Source organism: Salmo salar, chromosome 19, assembly GCF_965601325.2.
Source record: "Salmo salar chromosome 19, fSalSal1, whole genome shotgun sequence".
In the NCBI taxonomy this organism is placed as follows: Eukaryota; Metazoa; Chordata; class Actinopteri; order Salmoniformes; family Salmonidae; genus Salmo; species Salmo salar.
This window is the reverse complement of record NC_138309.1, coordinates 18,996,413-19,020,316: the sequence shown is the minus strand read 5'-3', so window position 1 is coordinate 19,020,316 and position 23,904 is coordinate 18,996,413. Positions and strand designations below refer to the sequence as shown.

The 23,904-nt window shown below is 40.1% G+C and overlaps 1 protein-coding gene across 1 annotated transcript in view; it reads left to right on the top strand.

Annotated features, from left to right (window-relative positions):
• odad2 (outer dynein arm docking complex subunit 2) overlaps positions 1 to 23,904 on the top strand; it is a 76,161-nt gene that overhangs the window by 39,243 nt on the left and 13,014 nt on the right. The window contains exons 16-19 of the mRNA XM_014157496.2: positions 4,804 to 5,046; positions 8,956 to 9,070; positions 18,729 to 18,917; positions 19,181 to 19,402. Coding sequence (XP_014012971.2) covers positions 4,804 to 5,046; positions 8,956 to 9,070; positions 18,729 to 18,917; positions 19,181 to 19,402 — 769 coding nt within the window. The remainder of the gene's footprint in view (positions 1 to 4,803; positions 5,047 to 8,955; positions 9,071 to 18,728; positions 18,918 to 19,180; positions 19,403 to 23,904) is intronic.

Below are 23,904 nucleotides of genomic sequence, written 5' to 3'. Positions count from 1 at the left end.
CTCTTCCTTTCCAGTTGTCCTTGAAATGACTCTTTCACACACAGCCCCTTCTTAAAAACAAACTGTCTGTGGTATAAAAGGACAGACAGGCAGCATTCAAGTTCTTTGCACCACGAATGTGAATGAATGTGTTACTGTAACAGATGTGTTTAGAAAAAGAGCAACACAATTCATCCTGAAACTGCTACACAGAAGCCTCTCTTTGGTCCCTGTGCCTTTTGACAGGCCTTAATGATGCTTCCACTTGTATTGAGCCTACTGTTTGTACGAGGAGCTGATTCAGCCAGCTTTGTGTTACTTCTGCCATCTTTATTACGCGAGCTGGGATTGGCTGAACAAAAATAGGCATGACTTGCAGTCCATTTATCAAAAGTTATTTGTGCAATTACAAGGGAATTCTAGGTCAGGGAATTTCCAGGGACCTCACAATACGATATTATCACAATGCTTAAGAGCCGATACGATATGTATTGCGATTCTATCAAATCAACATTTATTGGTCTGGTACACAGTTTTACAGATGTTATCGCAGGTGCAGAGAAATGCTTATGTTTCTAGCTCCAACAATGCAGAAATGTCTAGCAATCCAATGACTATACACACATTATCCAAAATGTACACAAAAAAATAAGAAATGAAGATGAGCAATTTTAGAATCCGGAATATATATATATATATATATATATATATATATATATATATATATATATATATATATATATATATATATATATATACCACCCATATGTGTATGTGTATATATATATGTGTATATATATATGGGAACACTAAAATAAGGGAACACTAAAATAACACATCCTAGATCTGAATGAAAGAAACAATCTTATTAAATACTTTTTTATTTACATAGTTGAATGTGCTGACAACAAAATCACACAAAAATAATCAATGGAAATCCAATTTATCAACCCATGGAGGTCTGGATTTGGAGTCGCACTCAAAATTAAAGTGGAAAACCACACTACAGGCTGATCCAACTTTGATGTAATGTCCTTAAAACAAGTCAAAATGAGGCTCAGTAGTGTGTGTGGCCTCCACGTGCCTGTATGACCTCCCTACAACGCCTGGGCATGCTCCTGATGAGGTGGCAGATGGTCTCCTGAGGGATCTCCTCCCAGACCTGGACGAAAGCATCCGCCAACTCCTGGACAGTCTGTGGTGCGACGTTGCGTTGGTGGATGGAGCGAGACATGATGTCCCAGATGTGCTCAATTGGATTCAGGTCTGGGGAACGGGCGGGCCAGTCCATAGCATCAATGCCTTCCTCTTGCAGGAACTGCTGACACACTCCAGCCACATGAGGTCTAGCATTGTCTTGCATTAGGAGGAACCCAGGGCCAACCGCACCAGCATATGGTCTCACAAGGGGTCTGAGGATCTCATCTCGGTACCTAATGGCAGTCAGGCTACCTCTGGCGAGCACATGGAGGGCTGTGCGGCCCCCCAAAGAAATGCCACCCCACACCATGACTGACCCACCGCCAAACCGGTCATGCTGGAGGATGTTGCAGGCAGCAGAACATTCTCCACGGCGTCTCCAGACTCTGTCACGTCTGTCACATGTGCTCAGTGTGAACCTGCTTTCATCTGTGAAGAGCACAGGGCGCCAGTGGCGAATTTGCCAATCTTGGTGTTCTCTGGCAAATGCCAAACGTCCTGCACGGTGTTGGGCTGTAAGCACAACCCCCACCTGTGGACGTCGGGCCCTCATACCACCCTCATGGAGTCTGTTTCTGACCGTTTGAGCAGACACATGCACATTTGTGGCCTGCTGGAGGTCATTTTGCAGGGCTCTGGCAGTGCTCCTCCTGCTCCTCCTTGCACAAAGGCAGAGGTAGCGGTCCTGCTGCTGGGTTGTTGCCCTCGTACGGCCTCCTCCACGTCTCCTGATGTACTGGCCTGTCTCCTGGTAGCGCCTCCATGCTCTGGACACTACGCTGACAGACACAGCAAACCTTCTTGCCACAGCTCGCATTGATGTGCCATCCTGGATGAGCTGCACTACCTGAGCCACTTGTGTGGGTTGTAGACTCCGTCTCATGCTACCACTAGAGTGAAAGCACCGCCAGCATTCAAAAGTGACCAAAACATCAGCCAGGAAGCATAGGAACTGAGAAGTGGTCTGTGGTCACCACCTGCAGAACCACTCCTTTATTGGGGGTGTCTTGCTAATTGCCTATAATTTCCACCTGTTGTCTATTCCATTTGCACAACAGCATGTGAAATTTATTGTCAATCAGTGTTGCTTCCTAAGTGGACAGTTTATATATGGTGTGTATAGACAGTGTGTATAGACAGTATGGACATTATATGAGTAGATAAGGTGTGTATCTCCACCCGGCACAGCCAGAAGAGGACTGGCCACCCCTCATAGCCTGGTTCCTCTCTAGAGTTCTTCCTAGGTTCTGGCCTTTCTAGGGAGTTTTTCCTAGCCACCGTGCTTCTACACCTGCATTGCTTGCTGTTTGGTGTTTTAGGCTGGGTTTCTGTACAGCACTTTGAGATATCAACTGATGTAAGAAGGGCTTTATAAATAAATGTAATTTGTACAGCAGTAGTTGTATAGGATCAAATCAACACAATGCAAATAGTCCGGGTAGCCATTTGATTACCTGTTCAGGAGTCTTATGGCTTGGGGGTAAAAACTGTTGAGAAGCCTTTTTGTCCTAGACTTGGCACTCCAGTACCGCTTGCCATGCGATAGTAGAGAGAACAGTCTATGACTGGGGTGGCTGGGGTCTTTGACAATTTTTAGGGCCTTCCTCTGACACCGCCTGGTGTAGAGGTCCTGGATGGCAGGCAGCTTAGCCCCAGTGATGTACTGGGCCGTACGCACTACCCTCTGTAGTGCCTTGCAGTCAGAGGCCGAGCAATTGCCGTACCAGGCAGTGATGCAACTGGTCAGGATGCTCTCGATGTTACAGCTGTAGAACCTTTTGAGGATCTCAGGACCCATGCCAAATCTTTTTAGTTTCCTGAGGGGGAATAGGCTTTGTCGTGCCCTCTTCACAACTGTCTTGGTGTGTTTGAACCATTCTAGTTTGTTGTTGATGTGGACACCGAGGAACTTGAAACTCTCAACCTGCTCCACTACAGCCCCGTCGATGAGAATGGGGGCGTGCTCGGTCCTCCTTTTCCTGTAGTCCACAATCATCTCCTTAGTCTTGGTTACATTGAGGGATAGGTTGTTATTCTGGCACCACACGGCCAGGTCTCTGACCTCCTCCATATAGGCTGTCTCGACGTTGTCTGTGATCAGGCCTACCACTGTTGTGTCGTCTGCAAACTTGATGATGGTGTTGGAGTCGAGCCTGGCCATGCAGTCGTGGGTGAACAGGGAGTACAGGAGGGGACTGAGCACGCACCCCTGTGGAGCTCCAGTGTTGAGGATCAGCGTGTAGAGCCTTGACTAGAATACATTATGAACATATAAAGTGTGTAAAACAGTATGTAAACAGTATTTAAGTGACCAGTGTTCATTGACTCTTGGGCAGCAGTCTCTAAGGTACAGGGTAGAGTACCGGGTGGTAGCCGGCTAGTAACAGTGACTAAGCAGAGTACTGGGTGGAGGCCGGCTAGTGTTGACTGTTTAACAGTCTGATGGCCTGCAGATATAAGCTGTTTTCAGTCTCTCGGTCCCAGTCTTGATGCACCTGTACTGTCTTCGCCTTCTAGATGGTAGCGGGGTGAACAGGCCGTGGCTCAGGTGGCTGAGACAATTCTATATGACAATTCTATATGTATTGTGATTCGACACTGCAATTTTATTGCGCTTTGATGTTCCAAACATATTGCTCACTATATGTCTGCTGGAGAGAGACAATAGAGAGCATGATAACATTTGTTTTGATCAGTCATGGAAATAAAAGTGCTATAAGCATGTTGGCTCACTATTTAAAAAAAGATGGAGAACAAGCTATAGGATGAAAAATACTGAGTTCTGATGCATGTACAGCCGACTAGCGCCAGCTGACGCTACCTAGTATCAAATCCATACCCGGAGTCAAAGTATCGATATAATATTGTCCAAAATAATATCTGTAATATCTGTATAAATAATATCCCCCATCACTAAATTCTACTGTTGGAGCACCATGTAGATACAACTTCAGTGGTGTCCGTATGAATAGCATCGTTTTTCTACGCTAAATTCACTAAAAGTTTGCTTTGGCAGCCGCTCCGTTCATTACTGTTTTGCTTGCAAGAATCTGTTTCGGTGGATCATGACCAAAACCAAATGACCTTGGACACTTTCTACAATAGCCTGCGGACTGTGTTGCCAGTAACCATAACTGTGAGGGAAAACAGTCATAGAACTTAATCGTACATCAGAGGTTTGTTGAGGCTTTCTGCAACCACATTATATCCCTCTTAAATGTTTACTGTCGTTTACCCACTCGGTAGTTCTGGCAAACAAAGTGAAATCACAGTAAAACAGGGAGTGAACTAGTCCAAGCCACAGTGAACCTCGGTCATGCAAAGTACATGTGTGGAGAGGCCTTTGAGCAGTCGTGGGAAAACTGTCCTGTTGTTACTGGGTCAAGTGATTTGTGCTGAAAAAATACATCCATTCCCAAATAGAACTCATTTTGACTTGCTCCACACACATTGTAACATCTACAGGATATTGATTAGGATTCAGAATTATGTCCTATTCTTGAAGCCCCTACACTTACAGTATGTCCAAAGCTGCATATAACATATAAGGCTATAAAAAAGATGGAAGTGATTGGTTGAATAAAGTGATTGGTTGATTGACCCAGGTTCTGTGCCTTTCCCCAGGTTCCAGGATTACAAGGCCTTGGAGACCCTGGTCGGTCTGCTGACAGACCAGCCTGAGGAGGTGCTGGTGAACGTGGTCGGCGCGCTGGGCGAGGGGGCCCAGAAACCTGCCAACAGGGCCACCATCAGGAAGTGTGGAGGCATCCAGCCCCTGGTCAACCTGCTGACGGGAACCAACCAGGCCCTGCTGGTCAACGTCACCAAGGCTGTGGGAGCCTGCGCCACCGAGCTTGAGAATATGACGTTAGTCAAAGAGATATATATATTTAATGTTGTGGCGTAAATCACCAACTCCGTTCAGATGATCAACAGTGGTGATGCTTTATGTGATATCTGACTTATGACCCATTTATTGACATCTCTAAAGCTCTTCAAAATGATTCATAACCTCTATCATTAACAGTCGTTCATCATCGTAATTGGTCCTAATAATGTTGATAACAGACGGTGTCCTGGTGATAATGTCAGGCTATGATCTTAATCTTTCATCCTCACCAGGTAGGTTTAATGTTCATCTTCAGTGGAGTGACAGTTTTAAAAGCCTTGTTTATTGTACCTGCTGCGATAAATATGGTTGTGGTGGCGCGTCCCACAGTTTTACTGTGGTCATTCATGTTGCTGAACTGGTCAGAGTAGCATACCTTCAGCCATCCAAGCCCTCGTGGCTGGAAAAACATCAACAGTGAACACATAGCTACAGTCCAGTCCTGCTAACTACAGTATGTGCTGCTTATTTGGCTTCAATCCTCCTAAACACTGCATACAATATAGTCCCATTTGAATCGCATTGCTATTACAAGGCTGTTACAGACTGCAAGACCCTTACTTAGTTAACACTGGACACAAATAACTTTTCGTCTGAGTATGTTTTGTTAGGCTTGCCATTAATGCCATTGTAAGAATAAGTAATATGGTGTTGATAAGTATAACCACAGTGGTTCAATAAAAGTTGCAGAACTGTTGTTTTGAAGAAACAGCAATTAGGCTAGCTAGCCTAACTTCTCCATTCACCCAGGCAGAATGTTACATCTGAACCCATTCATTCAGGGCCATGTTTTCTCATGGAATGTATATTTAGGCCTTGTCATTTTTTTAGCATTTACACTTAGTTGTGGACAGAAAGTCGTCATTTCCACAAGTGCTTTCTGTATGTCTTGTGGCAGGGTGAATTATTTTGAGGACCTGTGTGTACAGTAGTTTGCCGAGCAATTAACATAGCTCACATTTGATTGTTTCCTGCTCCAGACCACGTTTGGTCAGAGCTGGTTCTCAGATTAAGGACCTGACCAGGCCTGCTATTGTCACTCACTGACTGACTGGACTACAGGGTAATGTATGTCTTTGCTGCTCCAAACTCTACGTGGTGCTCCAAATTCATTGCAAAATCCATGTCAGTTATTGGCTTTGTTTAGCTTTGTTTTCCTGGTCCAGGCCACATGGCCAGGAAAAAGTCCTGGCCATAGTTGTAACTTTTCAAAACCAGCTAATCGATGATCTACGCCTACCTATTTGTTTTAAAATCCTTTTGAAAATAAGCGTATTTTTATTCTAAGCTATTGCACTGTGTGGTTAATGATATCATAGACAAAATATGGGAAAATATCACATTACAATCCCTCCTAGTACTTTCTGTAATTTACAAGAAAGAACACACGTTTTGCAAATGCCTTAAGGCTTTGTGGTCTCCTTGTTTCCATCCCTCATCCAACTGTCAGTTGTCTCCTTCATGCTAACGTGTTTCATACCTGCTCTTGTGAGGACAGAACTTTTCTGGCGCTCGATATGAAGTTTAGTTTGTTGTTGGGCTGGATTTAGGAGGCCCCTCTGACTGAAATCTTACGATATGATCCCCCAGACTGATTTATGTGCAAACGGAAGACAGATGGCGCAGGGGACTTCTCTTGATGAGTGCTCGCTCATTGCCAGTCACGGAGATACCGTGATTAGGGAGTGTTTAAGTAATTATGACAGCATTCAATGTCGGCCTTGTTGGTGGAAGCACACATGGGAAAAACGTTACATGTTATTTATACCAGACAACGGGCACATTGTGGTGTAATTCTTTGGGTTCCCAGACCCTGACTACAGCCTTGACTACAGTCATGTACGCAGCATGAAATACGGCTTATGCTTAAGTAAACTTCAACTCGGACGCCATGAAATATAGAGAGACCTGTCTACTGGCTCTGTTTGATTTGGAAAGAGGTATCCCCAGACTACCCACCCACCGTACAGTATAATGTTGTTTTGGTTCTATATATAAATATCTATATAGACCTCTCACTTTACCTTGATTTAAGTTAACCTATGGCCTACCGTCACATAGGCACTCAGTGATTTCTCATGGAGATCCACTTTACCAGACCAGACAGAGAGTCAGTTTTTAGAGCTGTGGTGGAAACAGAATGGGGCTGGTGAAGGTTGGTTTGTCATTGAAAACCCATGCAGAACCCTTTGATTCTGCCCTGTGATGGGTATTCAGGGCCTGGACATACTAATACTACTGTATGGCCCAGCCAGAGCTCTGAGAAAGACGAGCACTCAAATGCTCCTCTTGACTGTGAAAGTATATACACTGAACAAAAATATAAACGCATCACGCAACAAATTCAAAGATTTTACTGAGTTACAGTTCATATAAGGAAATCAGTCAATTGAAGGCCCTAATCTATGGATTTCACATGACTGGAAATACAGATTTGCATCTGTTGGTCACAGATACCTTAAAAAAAAAGTAGGTGCGTGGATTAGAAAACCAGTCAGTATCTGGTGTGACCACCATTTGCCTCCAACAGCGTGACACGTCTCCTTCGCATAGAGTTGATCTGGCTGTTGATTGTGGCCTGTGGAATGTTGTCCCACTCCTCTAAAATGGCTGTGCGAAGTTGCTGGATATTGGCGGGAACTGGAACACGCTGTTGTACACGTCGATCCAGAGCATCCCAAACATGCTCAATGGATGACATGTCTGGTGTGTACGCAGGTCAATTCAAGAGCTGGGACATTATCAGCTTCCAGGAATTGTGTACAGATCCTTGCAACATGGGGCTGTGCATTATCATGTTGAAAAATTAGGTGATGGCGGTGGATGAATGGCATGACACTGTATCTCTACCTGCCCATACCATAACCCCACCGCCACCAATGGGGCACTCTGTTCACAACATTGACATCAGCAAACCGCTCGCCCACACGACGCCATACACGCTGTCTGCCATCTGCCGCTACAGTTGAAACCGGGATTAATCCGTGAAGAGCACACTTCTCTAGTGTGCCAGTGGCCATGGAAGGAGAGCATTTGCCCACTGAAGTCGGTTACGACACCGAACTGCAGTCAGGTCAGTACCCTGGTGAGGATGACAAGCATGCATATGAGCTTCCCTGAGACGGTTTCTGACAGTTTGTTCAGAAATTCTTTGGTTGTGCAAACCCACAGTTTCATCAGCTGTCCGGATGGCTGGTCTCAGACGATCCCTCAGGTAAAGAAGCCAGATGTGGAGTTCCTGGGCTGTCGTGGTTACATGTGGTCTGCGGTTGTGAGGCCGGTTGGACGTACAGCCAAATTCTTATAGTAGATAAATTAACATGACATTTTCTGGCAACAGCATAATTTTAGTGGCCTTTTATTGTCCCCAGTACAAGGTGCACCTGTGTTATTATCATTATGTTTAATCAGCTTCTTGATATGCCACACCTGTCAGGTGGATGGATTATTTTGGCAAAGGAGAAATGCTCACTAACAGGGATGTAAACAAATTTCTTCACTAAATTTGAGAGAAATACTATTTTTGTGTGTATGTAAGATTTCTGGTATCTTTTATTTCAGCTCATGAAACATGGGACCAACACTTTACATGTTGCGTTTTGTTCAGAGTATATCACACTGACTGTGCCCGCTGTAATATCACTCTCTATTCTCTTTCTTTATCTCTCTCTCTCTGTCTGTCTATCTCTCTCGATCCTCTGTCTACTGCTCTATATCTCCCTCCCTCTCTCTCTCTCTCTCTCTCTCTCTCTCTCTCTCTCTCTCTCTCTCTCTCTCTCTCTCTCGCTCTCTCTCGCTCTCTCTCGCTCTTGTTCTCTCTCGCTCTCTCTCACTCTCTCTCGCTCTCTCTCTCTCGCTCTCTCGCTCTTTTTGCTCTTCTCCTACAGCATCATTGACCGTCTGGATGGAGTGCGTCTGCTCTGGTCCTTGTTGAAAAACCCAAACCCAGATGTCCAGGCCAGTGCTGCATGGGCCATTTGTCCATGCATTGAAAATGCAAAAGTACAGTACACCTAAGAAAATGCCATTTGTTTTAATTATTTTATTATTCTCTAATGGCAACTCTGCTTAACAACATGTAAAACATATTACTCTGTTATAACACTGTAAATAACATTAACTCTCAACTTTTCTGCAAAAGTTCTCATGTTTTTCTATTACAGGTTTAAATGTGTATGTTTATCATGTTTATCTTGGTTGTAATATGTTCATTATGTTTATATCATGGTTGTAATATGTTTATCATGTTTATATCTTAGTTGTAATATGTTCATCATGTTTATATCATGGTTGTAATATGTTCATCATGTTTATATCTTGGTTGTAATATGTTCATCATGTTTATCTTGGTTGTAATATGTTCATCATGTTTATCTTGGTTGTAATATGTTCATCATGTTTATCTTGGTTGTAATATGTTCATCATGTTTATCTTGGTTGTAATATGTTCATCATGTTTATATCATGGTTGTAATATGTTCATCATGTTTATATCATGGTTGTAATATGTTCATCATGTTTATATCATGGTTGTAATATGTTCATCATGTTTATCTTGGTTGTAATATGTTCATCATGTTTATCTTGGTTGTAATATGTTCATCATGTTTATCTTGGTTGTAATATGTTCATCATGTTTATATCATGGTTGTAATATGTTCATCATGTTTATATCTTGGTTGTAATATGTTCATCATGTTTATATCATGGTTGTAATATGTTCATCATGTTTATATCTTGGTTGTAATATGTTCATCATGTTTATCTTGGTTGTAATATGTTCATCATGTTTATCTTGGTTGTAATATGTTCATCATGTTTATATCATGGTTGTAATATGTTCATCATGTTTATATCTTGGTTGTAATATGTTCATCATGTTTATCTTGGTTGTAATATGTTCATCATGTTTATCTTGGTTGTAATATGTTCATCATGTTTATCTTGGTTGTAATATGTTCATCATGTTTATATCATGGTTGTAATATGTTCATCATGTTTATATCATGGTTGTAATATGTTCATCATGTTTATCATGGTTGTAATATGTTCATCATGTTTATCTTGGTTGTAATATGTTCATCATGTTTATCATGGTTGTAATATGTTCATCATGTTTATCTTGGTTGTAATATGTTCATCATGTTTATATCATGGTTGTAATATGTTCATCATGTTTATCTTGGTTGTAATATGTTCATCATGTTTATCATGGTTGTAATATGTTCATCATGTTTATATCTTGGTTGTAATATGTTCATCATGTTTATCTTGGTTGTAATATGTTCATCATGTTTATCTCATGGTTGTAATATGTTCATCATGTTTATATCTTGGTTGTAATATGTTCATCATGTTTATCTTGGTTGTAATATGTTCATCATGTTTATATCATGGTTGTAATATGTTCATCATGTTTATCTTAGTTGTAATATGTTCATCATGTTTATATCATGGTTGTAATATGTTCATCATGTTTATATCATGGTTGTAATATGTTCATCATGGTTGTAATATGTTCATCATGTTTATATCATGGTTGTAATATGTTCATCATGTTTATATCTTGGTTGTAATATGTTCATCATGTTTATCTTAGGTTGTAATATGTTCATCATGTTTATATCTTGGTTGTAATATGTTCATCATGTTTATCTTGGTTGTAATATGTTCATCATGTTTATCTTGGTTGTAATATGTTCATCATGTTTATATCTTGGTTGTAATATGTTCATCATGTTTATCTTGGTTGTAATATGTTCATCATGTTTATATCATGGTTGTAATATGTTCATCATGTTTATCTTAGGTTGTAATATGTTCATCATGTTTATATCTTGGTTGTAATATGTTCATCATGTTTATATCATGGTTGTAATATGTTCATCATGTTTATCTTGGTTGTAATATGTTCATCATGTTTATATCTTGGTTGTAATATGTTCATCATGTTTATATCATGGTTGTAATATGTTCATCATGTTTATCTTGGTTGTAATATGTTCATCATGTTTATCTTGGTTGTAATATGTTCATCATGTTTATCATGGTTGTAATATGTTCATCATGTTTATCTTAGTTGTAATATGTTCATCATGTTTATATCATGGTTGTAATATGTTCATCATGTTTATATCATGGTTGTAATATGTTCATCATGTTTATATCATGGTTGTAATATGTTCATCATGTTTATCTTGGTTGTAATATGTTCATCATGTTTATATCATGGTTGTAATATGTTCATCATGTTTATCTTGGTTGTAATATGTTCATCATGTTTATATCATGGTTGTAATATGTTCATCATGTTTATCTTGGTTGTAATATGTTCATCATGTTTATATCATGGTTGTAATATGTTCATCATGTTTATATCTTGGTTGTAATATGTTCATCATGTTTATCTTGGTTGTAATATGTTCATCATGTTTATCTTGGTTGTAATATGTTCATCATGTTTATCTTGGTTGTAATATGTTCATCATGTTTATATCATGGTTGTAATATGTTCATCATGTTTATCTTGGTTGTAATATGTTCATCATGTTTATCTTGGTTGTAATATGTTCATCATGTTTATATCATGGTTGTAATATGTTCATCATGTTTATCTTGGTTGTAATATGTTCATCATGTTTATCTTGGTTGTAATATGTTCATCATGTTTATCTTGGTTGTAATATGTTCATCATGTTTATCTTGGTTGTAATATGTTCATCATGTTTATATCATGGTTGTAATATGTTCATCATGTTTATATCTTGGTTGTAATATGTTCATCATGTTTATCTTAGTTGTAATATGTTCATCATGTTTATATCATGGTTGTAATATGTTCATCATGTTTATCTTGGTTGTAATATGTTCATCATGTTTATATCATGGTTGTAATATGTTCATCATGTTTATCTTGGTTGTAATATGTTCATCATGTTTATATCATGGTTGTAATATGTTCATCATGTTTATCTTGGTTGTAATATGTTCATCATGTTTATATCATGGTTGTAATATGTTCATCATGTTTATCTTGGTTGTAATATGTTCATCATGTTTATATCATGGTTGTAATATGTTCATCATGTTTATATCATGGTTGCAATATGTTCATCACGTTTATCTTAGTTGTAATATGTTCATCATGTTTATATCATGGTTGTAATATGTTCATCATGTTTATATCTTGGTTGTAATATGTTCATCATGTTTATATCTTGGTTGTAATATGTTCATCATGTTTATATCATGGTTGTAATATGTTCATCATGTTTATATCATGTTTGTAATATGTTCATCATGTTTATATAATGGTTGTAATATGTTCATCATGTTTATATCATGGTTGTAATATGTTCATCATGTTTATATCATGGTTGTAATATGTTCATCATGTTTATCTTGGTTGTAATATGTTCATCATGTTTATATCATGGTTGTAATATGTTCATCATGTTTATCTTGGTTGTAATATGTTCATCATGTTTATATCATGGTTGTAATATGTTCATCATGTTTATATCTTGGTTGTAATATGTTCATCATGTTTATCTTGGTTGTAATATGTTCATCATGTTTATCTTGGTTGTAATATGTTCATCATGTTTATCTTGGTTGTAATATGTTCATCATGTTTATATCATGGTTGTAATATGTTCATCATGTTTATCTTGGTTGTAATATGTTCATCATGTTTATCTTGGTTGTAATATGTTCATCATGTTTATATCATGGTTGTAATATGTTCATCATGTTTATCTTGGTTGTAATATGTTCATCATGTGTTGTAATATGTTCATCATGTTTATCTTGGTTGTAATATGTTCATCATGGTTGTAATATGTTCATCATGTTTATATCATGGTTGTAATATGTTCATCATGTTTATCTTGGTTGTAATATGTTCATCATGTTTATATCATGGTTGTAATATGTTCATCATGTTTATCTTGGTTGTAATATGTTCATCATGTTTATATCATGGTTGTAATATGTTCATCATGTTTATCTTGGTTGTAATATGTTCATCATGTTTATATCATGGTTGTAATATGTTCATCATGTTTATCTTGGTTGTAATATGTTCATCATGTTTATATCATGGTTGTAATATGTTCATCATGTTTATCTTGGTTGTAATATGTTCATCATGTTTATATCATGGTTGTAATATGTTCATCATGTTTATATCATGGTTGTAATATGTTCATCATGTTTATATCTTGGTTGTAATATGTTCATCATGTTTATATCATGGTTGTAATATGTTCATCATGTTTATATCTTGGTTGTAATATGTTCATCATGTTTATATCATGGTTGTAATATGTTCACCATGTTTATATCATGGTTGTAATATGTTCATCATGTTTATCTTGGTTGTAATATGTTCATCATGTTTATATCTTGGTTGTAATATGTTCATCATGTTTATATCATGGTTGTAATATGTTCATCATGTTTATCTTGGTTGTAATATGTTCATCATGTTTATCTTGGTTGTAATATGTTCATCATGTTTATATCTTGGTTGTAATATGTTCATCATGTTTATCTTGGTTGTAATATGTTCATCATGTTTATATCATGGTTGTAATATGTTCATCATGTTTATCTTGGTTGTAATATGTTCATCATGTTTATCTTGGTTGTAATATGTTCATCATGTTTATCTTGGTTGTAATATGTTCATCATGTTTATCTTGGTTGTAATATGTTCATCATGTTTATATCATGGTTGTAATATGTTCATCATGTTTATATCATGGTTGTAATATGTTCATCATGTTTATCTTAGTTGTAATATGTTCATCATGTTTATATCATGGTTGTAATATGTTCATCATGTTTATCTTGGTTGTAATATGTTCATCATGTTTATATCATGGTTGTAATATGTTCACCATGTTTATATCATGGTTGTAATATGTTCATCATGTTTATATCATGGTTGTAATATGTTCATCATGTTTATCTTGGTTGTAATATGTTCATCATGTTTATCTTGGTTGTAATATGTTCATCATGTTTATATCATGGTTGTAATATGTTCATCATGTTTATATCTTGGTTGTAATATGTTCATCATGTTTATCTTGGTTGTAATATGTTCATCATGTTTATATCATGGTTGTAATATGTTCATCATGTTTATCATGGTTGTAATATGTTCATCATGTTTATCTTGGTTGTAATATGTTCATCATGTTTATATCATGGTTGTAATATGTTCATCATGTTTATATCATGGTTGTAATATGTTCATCATGTTTATATCATGGTTGTAATATGTTCATCATGTTTATATCTTGGTTGTAATATGTTCATCATGTTTATATCATGGTTGTAATATGTTCATCATGTTTATATCTTGGTTGTAATATGTTCATCATGTTTATCTTGGTTGTAATATGTTTATCATGTTTATCTTGGTTGTAATATGTTCATCATGTTTATCTTGGTTGTAATATGTTCATCATGTTTATATCATGGTTGTAATATGTTCATCATGTTTATATCATGGTTGTAATATGTTCATCATGTTTATCTTGGTTGTAATATGTTCATCATGTTTATATCATGGTTGTAATATGTTCATCATGTTTATATCATGGTTGTAATATGTTCATCATGGTTGTAATATGTTCATCATGTTTATCATGGTTGTAATATGTTCATCATGTTTATATCATGGTTGTAATATGTTCATCATTTTTATCTTGGTTGTAATATGTTCATCATGTTTATATCATGGTTGTAATATGTTCATCATGTTTATATCATGGTTGTAATATGTTCATCATGTTTATATCATGGTTGTAATATGTTCATCATGTTTATCTTGGTTGTAATATGTTCATCATGTTTATCTTGGTTGTAATATGTTCATCATGTTTATCTTGGTTGTAATATGTTCATCATGTTTATCTTGGTTGTAATATGTTCATCATGTTTATCTTGGTTGTAATATGTTCATCATGTTTATCTTGGTTGTAATATGTTCATCATGTTTATATCATGGTTGTAATATGTTCATCATGTTTATCTTGGTTGTAATATGTTCATCATGTTTATATCTTGGTTGTAATATGTTCATCATGTTTATCTTGGTTGTAATATGTTCATCATGTTTATCTTGGTTGTAATATGTTCATCATGTTTATCTTGGTTGTAATATGTTCATCATGTTTATATCATGGTTGTAATATGTTCATCATGTTTATCATGGTTGTAATATGTTCATCATGTTTATCATGGTTGTAATATGTTCATCATGTTTATCATGGTTGAATCCCTCTCTCACACTGTTCAGAAGTCTGTTTATATCATCATGCAGGTCAGTCTCCTTAAAGCCTCTCTCTCCTTAAAGACAAAAAAAGGACAATGTCGAGAGGTTGCAGCAGGGGTGACGTTGTGTCACTAGAGGCTTACATGAACCCTCCTCTAATACAAAGCAGAACACGCTGCTCTCTGTTGGTGAACTGGTGAACTGGGAAACAGGCAGCTGGCAGGCAGGCAGGCAGGGAGAGACTTGGAGGAGTAATATCCTGTTCTGACTCCTCTGTTGAAAATCCTCAACATGCTCTGAGTTACAGAGTCATACAACCAGCAGCAGCTTCTTCTTACGAGCAGGGTGCCAGACAGACAGGCTGTGACTCCTGTGACCCCATTCTGCACATAAAGGCTGCTGTACATACTTCTACTGTCCAGTTCTCATGGCATAGGGCCTGCTGTATAGCATGCATATGCTGTCTGAATTCCAAATTGCACCCTATTCTCTATATAGTGCACTACTTTTGACCAGAGGGCCTATAGGGATCTAGTCAAAAGTAGTGCACTATGTAGGGAATAGGGTGCCATATAGGACTCACAGCCTATTGCATTCATATAGAACGGCTGAAGTATAGCTATCTAAATCCCCCCCTAATATTTCTGTCAGTGGGTTTGATTCCCAGGGACATTGTATAATTTTTCCAAAACACAAATGTAACATTGTTCTATTAGATTATGGCCAAGATGAACGTAAACAGCTTGTCAGTTGGACAATCTGTTGACGTTTAAACAGATACATTGGGCCCAGCTCAGGCAGGTGTCTCAGTCTCAGTCAGGGTGAGGGGAGCTTTTCACTCGCTACAAGGAATTTTTCCGGACCAGAATTGTGACAAAAATGATCTATGGCAACCATATGGAAGAGGAGTGCCGACCGGCTGCAGCTTGAACACTAACAAAGTTTGACCATGTTTGTCTGGACTTTCCGGTGCCAATTTTTGTAGTGAATGCATGAACATGCTCTTTGGTTGATTTCTGACACAGGGGCAATGACGAAAGCTAAATAGTGCGTTGGTTTTGCCTGTCGAGCGAGCGAGGGAACCTGATACTGCTCGGTGCAGTAGTAGTTATATAGATAAAAGCCCCATGTGGTTTTAGTTAGCAGCTCCACTGTGGATTTATGAGAGGATCATGGTGTAAATGCAGCTGCTGGATGCTCCAGTCCTTACCTCTACTCCTACTCAGGCAAATACAGACACATACAAAAACAGTACGCCCCACTTGGACCGGCCTGCCTGGCCTGCCTGGCCAGCTCCCTCTGTGAGTAAAGCCCCATTCATTATTGCAGTCAGCAGGGGCTTTGCAGTGAATCAGTCAATTAGCGTTGTTCCCTCAATCAAGGAGGTAACCTGCCCTGCTGCTCATGTAATGAAGTGCATTATTAAATTGCCTGGACACGGGCAACTTGCAATACCTGGTTTATTTACCATTTACATAGTAGCCTATGGACGTAGGAGCCTGATTGCTTGCTTGTTGGAGAGGGTCAGGGCAAGCTACTCTGCTGCGCCACTTGGGCCGGATTCCTTTCCCCCTCCCTCAGACAAGGCCAAATCACGCACACCGACCAGATAATGTGTTTTCTATTTCATTTAATCTTCGGGAAAAAGGGACAGGAGGATGGCCGGGGCCTTACGTGTGTAGCTTTATAATGCTGCGGTCCAGGCCATGAAAGGGATCCTCACTAGTCCGCCGCCGCAGCTGGTGACTTGAGAAGCGCTTCCTCTGTCGCTGGTGAGTCGCGGCATCATCAGTATTCCTGAGGAAAGGCTTCCTGTGCTGTGTGCTCTCTGTGCTGTGTGGAGGCGGAGCGGGGGGTCCGCTCCTGGCTCTGGCCCGGGCACACACTGCCCCTCCTCTGGCACCACATCTGAGGGGAGCAGAGAGAGAGAGACACACCACCGTGTCCCGTCCTGCTCTCTGAGCCCTGGCCTGTCAGAGCTAGAAGGTTCCATTCAACACTCCTCACTGTGCAGTGTGCACAGCCACGGTACCTGCTGTGGTAGTGTCCCATTGTCACTGCTTTGGTTGGATATGCCTGCACTCCTGTCCTTCGTTGAATAGGCCACTCACATTGAGGCTAGTGTGAGTGTGGTTAACCAGGCAGTTATTATTGTATTTATCTTTTATTTAACGAGGTGAGTCCCATTGAGATGCAAATCTCTTTTACAAGTGGAGCCCTTGGCCTGGCACAACCACACACAACCCCCAAAGGGAGGGGGTTATGATTCATTACCTAGACAATAATGTCTACGTTCAAAAAACTAAGAAACAAGCTATATTAAATCCTCAATGTCCTAGATGGAGATATAATGTTGATGGATATGGAAATGGAGCATGCGTTGTGATGATTTGCACTCAGCCATCTCTAATTATACGCTTTCCATAATCTTGGTTTACTATTTTCATATTGCTGGAGAAAGGCTGGCAGTGGCTGTGTATGCCACCTTGATATATACCTCCTTTTGGTGCCGATTATGTTGAGTTGTGATTTTAAAAGAGGCCCGATCTGCCTAGCTTCATTGAAGGCTGCGTATGTGCCCACTCTCTTCCGCTGTGGTTCCTCAGAGAGCTTGGACGGCACAGCCCCATAAGTGGCTGAGAGTCCTGTGGTACCAGCTAGCCCACTGGTGCCATGCACTTAAACCAGTGTCTACGGTGCCAGCCTGGCCTGCATGGTCGGGGAAACACACCGACTCCTTCAGTTCCTCTGCACACTGATTTTGACACCATGTTTTGGTCCTGTGTTCTGAACAGTGTAACCTACATGGAGAGGTCATTAGATAGGCCTTCTGTTGAAGTAGTGTTCTGAACAGTGTAAGCCTACCTGGGGGGGTAGACAAGGGAGTCCAAATAACTCCTCATCCAAATGGATAGGCTGACATTAGATAGGTCTGCTGTAGAAGTATTAGCTTCCCTTGGCCCTTGCATTTCTTAGCAAGAAATCCCATCAATTTTGCCCTGTTGATTTCTGTAAATGGCTTTTTATAACAAACGGACTATATCTCCCCTATGACATGCTTGATGGGAATAGCTACTGGCCCACCACACAGCCCATCCGTATTTACAATGGCCCTATCCGTAGAGTGGAAAGCAGGAGAGAGCCACGGCTACTCACCTTACCTCCGATTGGGCTGACTGGCACTGATGGGGTTTTGATAGTTGCTAAGGCTGATGAAAAGGCTTTTTCTTTTTCCTTAGCTTGTGTGTTTCTTTAGTTCTCTGCTCTGCTCAAATGCCCCTGCTTCCCTCCCTGCCCATTACACAGTCTCCCTGCACCACTTCATTTCACAGATTGAGAACACCAAGCTAATAAGAGGCTTTTTACTTTTAGGATTCAGGGGAAATGGTGCGCTCATTTGTCGGTGGATTGGAACTGATTGTTAATTTGCTGAAATCAACAAACAAAGAGGTACTGGCGAGCGTGTGTGCCGCCATAGCCAAAATAGCCAAAGATGAAGAGAATCTGGCAGTCATCACTGACCACGGGGTTGTACCGATGCTGGCCAAGCTGACAAACACAGTAAGTACACCTCAAAATACTTATAATCCTACTCAATTAGCCTGTGTGTTTACTGGGAATCTTCAGTCCTGTTGTAAATGGACTGTCTATGATACCATCATCTCAGTTGTAATTTAAAAGTTCACTGTAGTGTTTGAAACAAACTCTATTGAGTAGTATTCATAGCCTAGGCCCTGGTCAAAAATAGTGCACTATATAGGGAATAGAGTGCCATTTGAGATGCAGCCATAGATGTCTGTTGTCCTATTTTCTCTGTTTTATAGACTGATGATAAGCTGCGTCGTCACCTGGCTGAGGCCATTGCCCGTTGCTGCATGTGGGGCAGTAACAGGGTGTTGTTTGGGGAGGCGGGGGCTGTGGCCCCCCTCGTCCGTTACCTGAAGTCCAAGGACTCCTCAGTCCACCAGGCTACAGCTCAGGCCCTTTTCCAGCTCTCCAAGGACCCCAACAACTGCATCACCATGCATGACAACGGAGTGGTCAAGGTATGTTCTTTGGCCCCTGATGTTTTCAATCACTTTTTAGCTCACAACCACTTGTCCTTTCCATACCTAGTGGTCAAGGTATGTTCAAGGTATGTTCATTAATATCTTTGCTCGTGGTCATTCCCTTAAAAACAAAAAAAAAACACTTGAAATAATCTTATGAAAAGAACACTTGATAAAACTTGTGGTTTTCGGACAGGTGTGAAACATGTCCGAAAAAAAAGTAAAAAAACTAAAAAAAGATATGTGACGTTTCACATGAATTTTTCACATGCCAACAAATCACGTGAAAAATGGAATGTGGGAAAAACGGATACGCGAGTCAGACACATGGTTTATGGACATGTGATGGATTTTTCACATGTACATTTTTTACATGACTCAGACAAGTAGTTTAGAGATTTGTAGTGCGCCATATTGCTGAATGGCACCAAAAAATAACTAAGGATCATGGTGAAAGTGGCTGTAACTAGCAAAAGATTATGGTCGATGTAGTCGTTTTCATCCTGCCTGAGAGAGTTAACCATGGAGCCTACTCGTTGGCTGCAGGCCTGTGATTGATTGACTCATCACCTGGATTCGGTCTTATGAGGCAAAATTTGAAATTGTGTTTTTTACATTGGATAAAAGTAGAGACTCAGAGCTACAAAATGGTATATCATACACTGCATTTTTGAGGAACAATGGGAAAGTAATTCTGCTTTGAAAAGTTGCTAAACTTGTAAACTCACTTTTGAGAAACTGGCCTTTGAATGTTTTGGTATCTAGTGAAGAGCTCTTCTTTGTCTACACCCATTCAGCACCGTTCACACCCTCTTAAGATTTAGCCCCACCCATCTTGTTTTGCTTTCGGAGCATTCAGAGCGCGCACTTGACGCTCTGGCTGATGATTTGTTTACCTATGGATAACATGAAAACAACCTAACCAGCTCTGCTGGCAACAATTTCATTACGCTTTTTTGCAGACGTTTACTGACACCGGCCATATTCAATACGTGCTGTACACTTTTGCTTAAGACATGTAGCTAGCTAGCTAGCTAGGTAAATAATGAACCTAGCTAGGTAAACAACGTGTAAGATCACACACGTCACGTAACGTTAGCTAACGAGCCAGTCAGCTAACATTAGCTAGTTAAACAACAACGAACATAGTGCCAAATCATGTCGTTACTACCCTGCATGAATATGCTGGGAGCTAACCAACCAGGTTAAATGTTAGCTAGCTAACATTAGGCTTTAACTAGAAAAGCAAACGGCTCTGGGATGTGAGTAATAACGTCAGCTAGGGAGCCAGCCAGCTAACGTTAACTAGCTTGCTAACAGTACACTAGCTTGAAATGAAACCACTTTCTGTCAAAATTAGAAATGTGTAATATCTGAAAATGTAGCTAGCTAACGCTAGACTGTCTTACCTGTATACATCATCATGCATGATGGACGCGTCTCCCTGTCACAGATGTCATGCCACGGTTGCGGATAGTTTGAAGATGTAAACTGGAGACAGGTGTTTTCTCCATCTCTTTAGCTATCATACTCTAATTCCACTAATTTCAAAACTTGATCCTCTAGAAAGTGGAGAGCAACACTTATGCAGCTCCACTACACAATAAAAATGTTTTAAAGCCGTGTTCGACAGGATTACCAACACAGACTGCCCAGCTCAAATAGATAGAAGCCCTCTATATGGCAGACCAATCCAAACTCTGAACTCGGCATGTCCAGCCCACTCATTATCTCAGCCAATCATGTCTAGTGGGAAGGTTGCTGACTTTTTCTGTGGCTTAACCGAAAAAGGCTCGTAATTTAACAATTGTATTCGTATTTACAGATGGCATACAAGTGTATTATTAAGGCACATTAAAGTTCACAAGTTCCAGAAGGCATTTCTGCCAAAAAACGCATTTTGATAAAAAAACTAAAGAAAATGTTAAAATGTCTCTCCTGTGAAGTCATGACTTGCAACATACGCCTAGTTTCATGAAACGGGTCACAAATGTAGTAGTCAGAAATAGTGATTCTAATTAAATAGAATCACTATTTCATTAAATATCTCGATTTATAGCGAACTTTAAAATAATTCACTGTGGGGATTGAATTTGATCTTCATAAATGGCCATCTACATTTTTTTGGTTTGGCCCTTCTGGCGATCGTAATTTAGATAGGCTTTCTAGGACTTTTGACACCACTAGGTTGCTACGCAGTAGCCGACCAGCAGAGCTTATGACTTCACCCTCCAGACCAGACACTGGGTGCCTGTAGTAAATCCATTAGCTGCTCCTCTCTGTCTGTCACTTGCTCCGTGCACACAGCTCGTTCTGCATGCGCTCTATTCATGGCACTCTGAGTCATTGAGTATCCATAGCAACGGCTACTCTCGGGCTGCTCTGCACAATGAAGAGACATGAGAGAGCAGTTAGCTGTTAGCTATTTTTCCGTCACTCTAAACTCAACATAACTCAAGGAACATTATTATTTTCTGTGAAATAATCTCTCCTGTCTCATATTTATGAGGTTGGAAGCACTTCTGACTCCATGTTATGATCTTATTCAGATATAATTGTACTGCGTAGCAGAGCAAATGGCTCAGCTTCAAAGTGTTAGTGATCAATATAGTGATAACTGAGCCCTGCAAGTACCCTAATTATTGATGAAAAAACAGGCCCTACCCGGATGTATAATATCAGGGCTGTTGGGCTCGTGTCGGGTAGCAGAGCTCTAATGTGGTTTCCCAACATTTCACGTGATATTATACGTTTTACGTGTGCTTTAGCAACTGGCGGGATTAGAACCTAGGTCTCCCACGAGAGAAACCAACGTCATGACCATTCAACCAACACTAATTTTAAAGTCGCAGTCGACTCATGCCCACTACACTTTCACATGTGCATTTTCACATTTCAATGTCAACTAGTGCTTTCAAACGTTTCTTCGCTGACATTTTCAACCTCTCCCTGACACAGTCCGTAATACCTACATGTTTAAAGCAGACCACCATAGTCCCTGTGCCCAAGAATTCCAAGGTAACCTGTCTAAATGACTATTGCCCCGTAGCACTCACATCTGTAGGCATGAAATGCTTTGAAAGGCTGGTCACAGCTCACATCAACACCATCATCCCAAACACCCTGGACCCACTCCAATTTGCATACCGCCCCAACAGATCCACAGTTGACGCAATCTCTATTGCACTCCACACTGCCCTCTCACACCTGGACAAGAGGAACACCTACTGTATGTGAGATTGCTGTGCATTAACTACAGCTCAGCATTCAACACCATAGTCCCCTCCAAGCTCATCATTAAGTTGGGACTGAATACCTCCCTCTGCAACTGGATTCTGGACTTCCTGACGGGCCGCCCCCAGGTGGGGAGGGTACAACACTGCCACACTGACCCTCAACACGGGGGCCCCTCGGGGGTGTGTGCTTAGTCCCCTCCTGTACTCCATGTTCACCCACAACTGCGACTTCAACACCATCATTACGTTTACTGACGATGACGATGAGATAGCCTATAGGGAGGAAGTCAGAGGACAAAGGAGCCTGACAAAGGAGCTAATCGTGGACTGTAGGAAATGGAGGGCCAAGCACGCCTTCATTCACATCGACAGGGCTGTAGCGGAGCGGGTCAAGAGCTTCAAGTTCGTTGGTGTCCACATCAATAAGATGTATCATGGTCCACACAAACCAACACAGTCGTGAAGAGGGCACAACTATGCCTCTTCCCCCTCAGGAGGCGGAAAAAATGGCATGGGCCCTCAGATCCTCAAAAGTTATACAGGTGCATCATTGAGAGCATCTTAACTGGGTCCATCATCGCTTGGTATGGCAACTGCTTGGCATCCGACCACAAGGCACTACAGAGGGTAGTGCGTACGGCCCTGTACATCACTGGGACCTAGCTCCCTACCATCCAGGATCTCTATACCAAGCGGTGTCAGACGAAGGCCCTAAAAATTGTCAAAGACTCCAATCGTAGATGGTTCTCTCTGCTACCGCACGGAAAGCGGTACCGATGCACCAAGTCTGGAACCAACAGGACCCTGAACCGTTTCTACGCCCAATCCATAAGACTGCTAAATAGTTAGTCCGGCTAGCTGTTTGGTTAACTATTTAACTATCTGCATTTGACTCATCACATATTCAGCTGCTACTGTTTATTATCTGATCCTGTTTCCTAGTCACTTTATTCCTACTTGTATGTACATACAGTATCTACCTCAATTACCCCGTACCCCTGCACATCGACTCGGTACTGGTACCCCATGTATATAGCTTTCTTATTTTTGTTTTCTTATTTTTGTATTACTTTTATTACGTGTTATTACTTTTCTATTATTTCTCTATTTTCTCTCTCTCTCTGCATTGTTGGGAAGGGACCGTAAACATTTCACTGTTAGTCTACACCTGTTGTTTACGACGCATGTGACAAATAAAATGTTATTGATTTGATTCAGAACATTTATTGAGTTTCTCAGGATTTGCTGTGATTAATCACGATT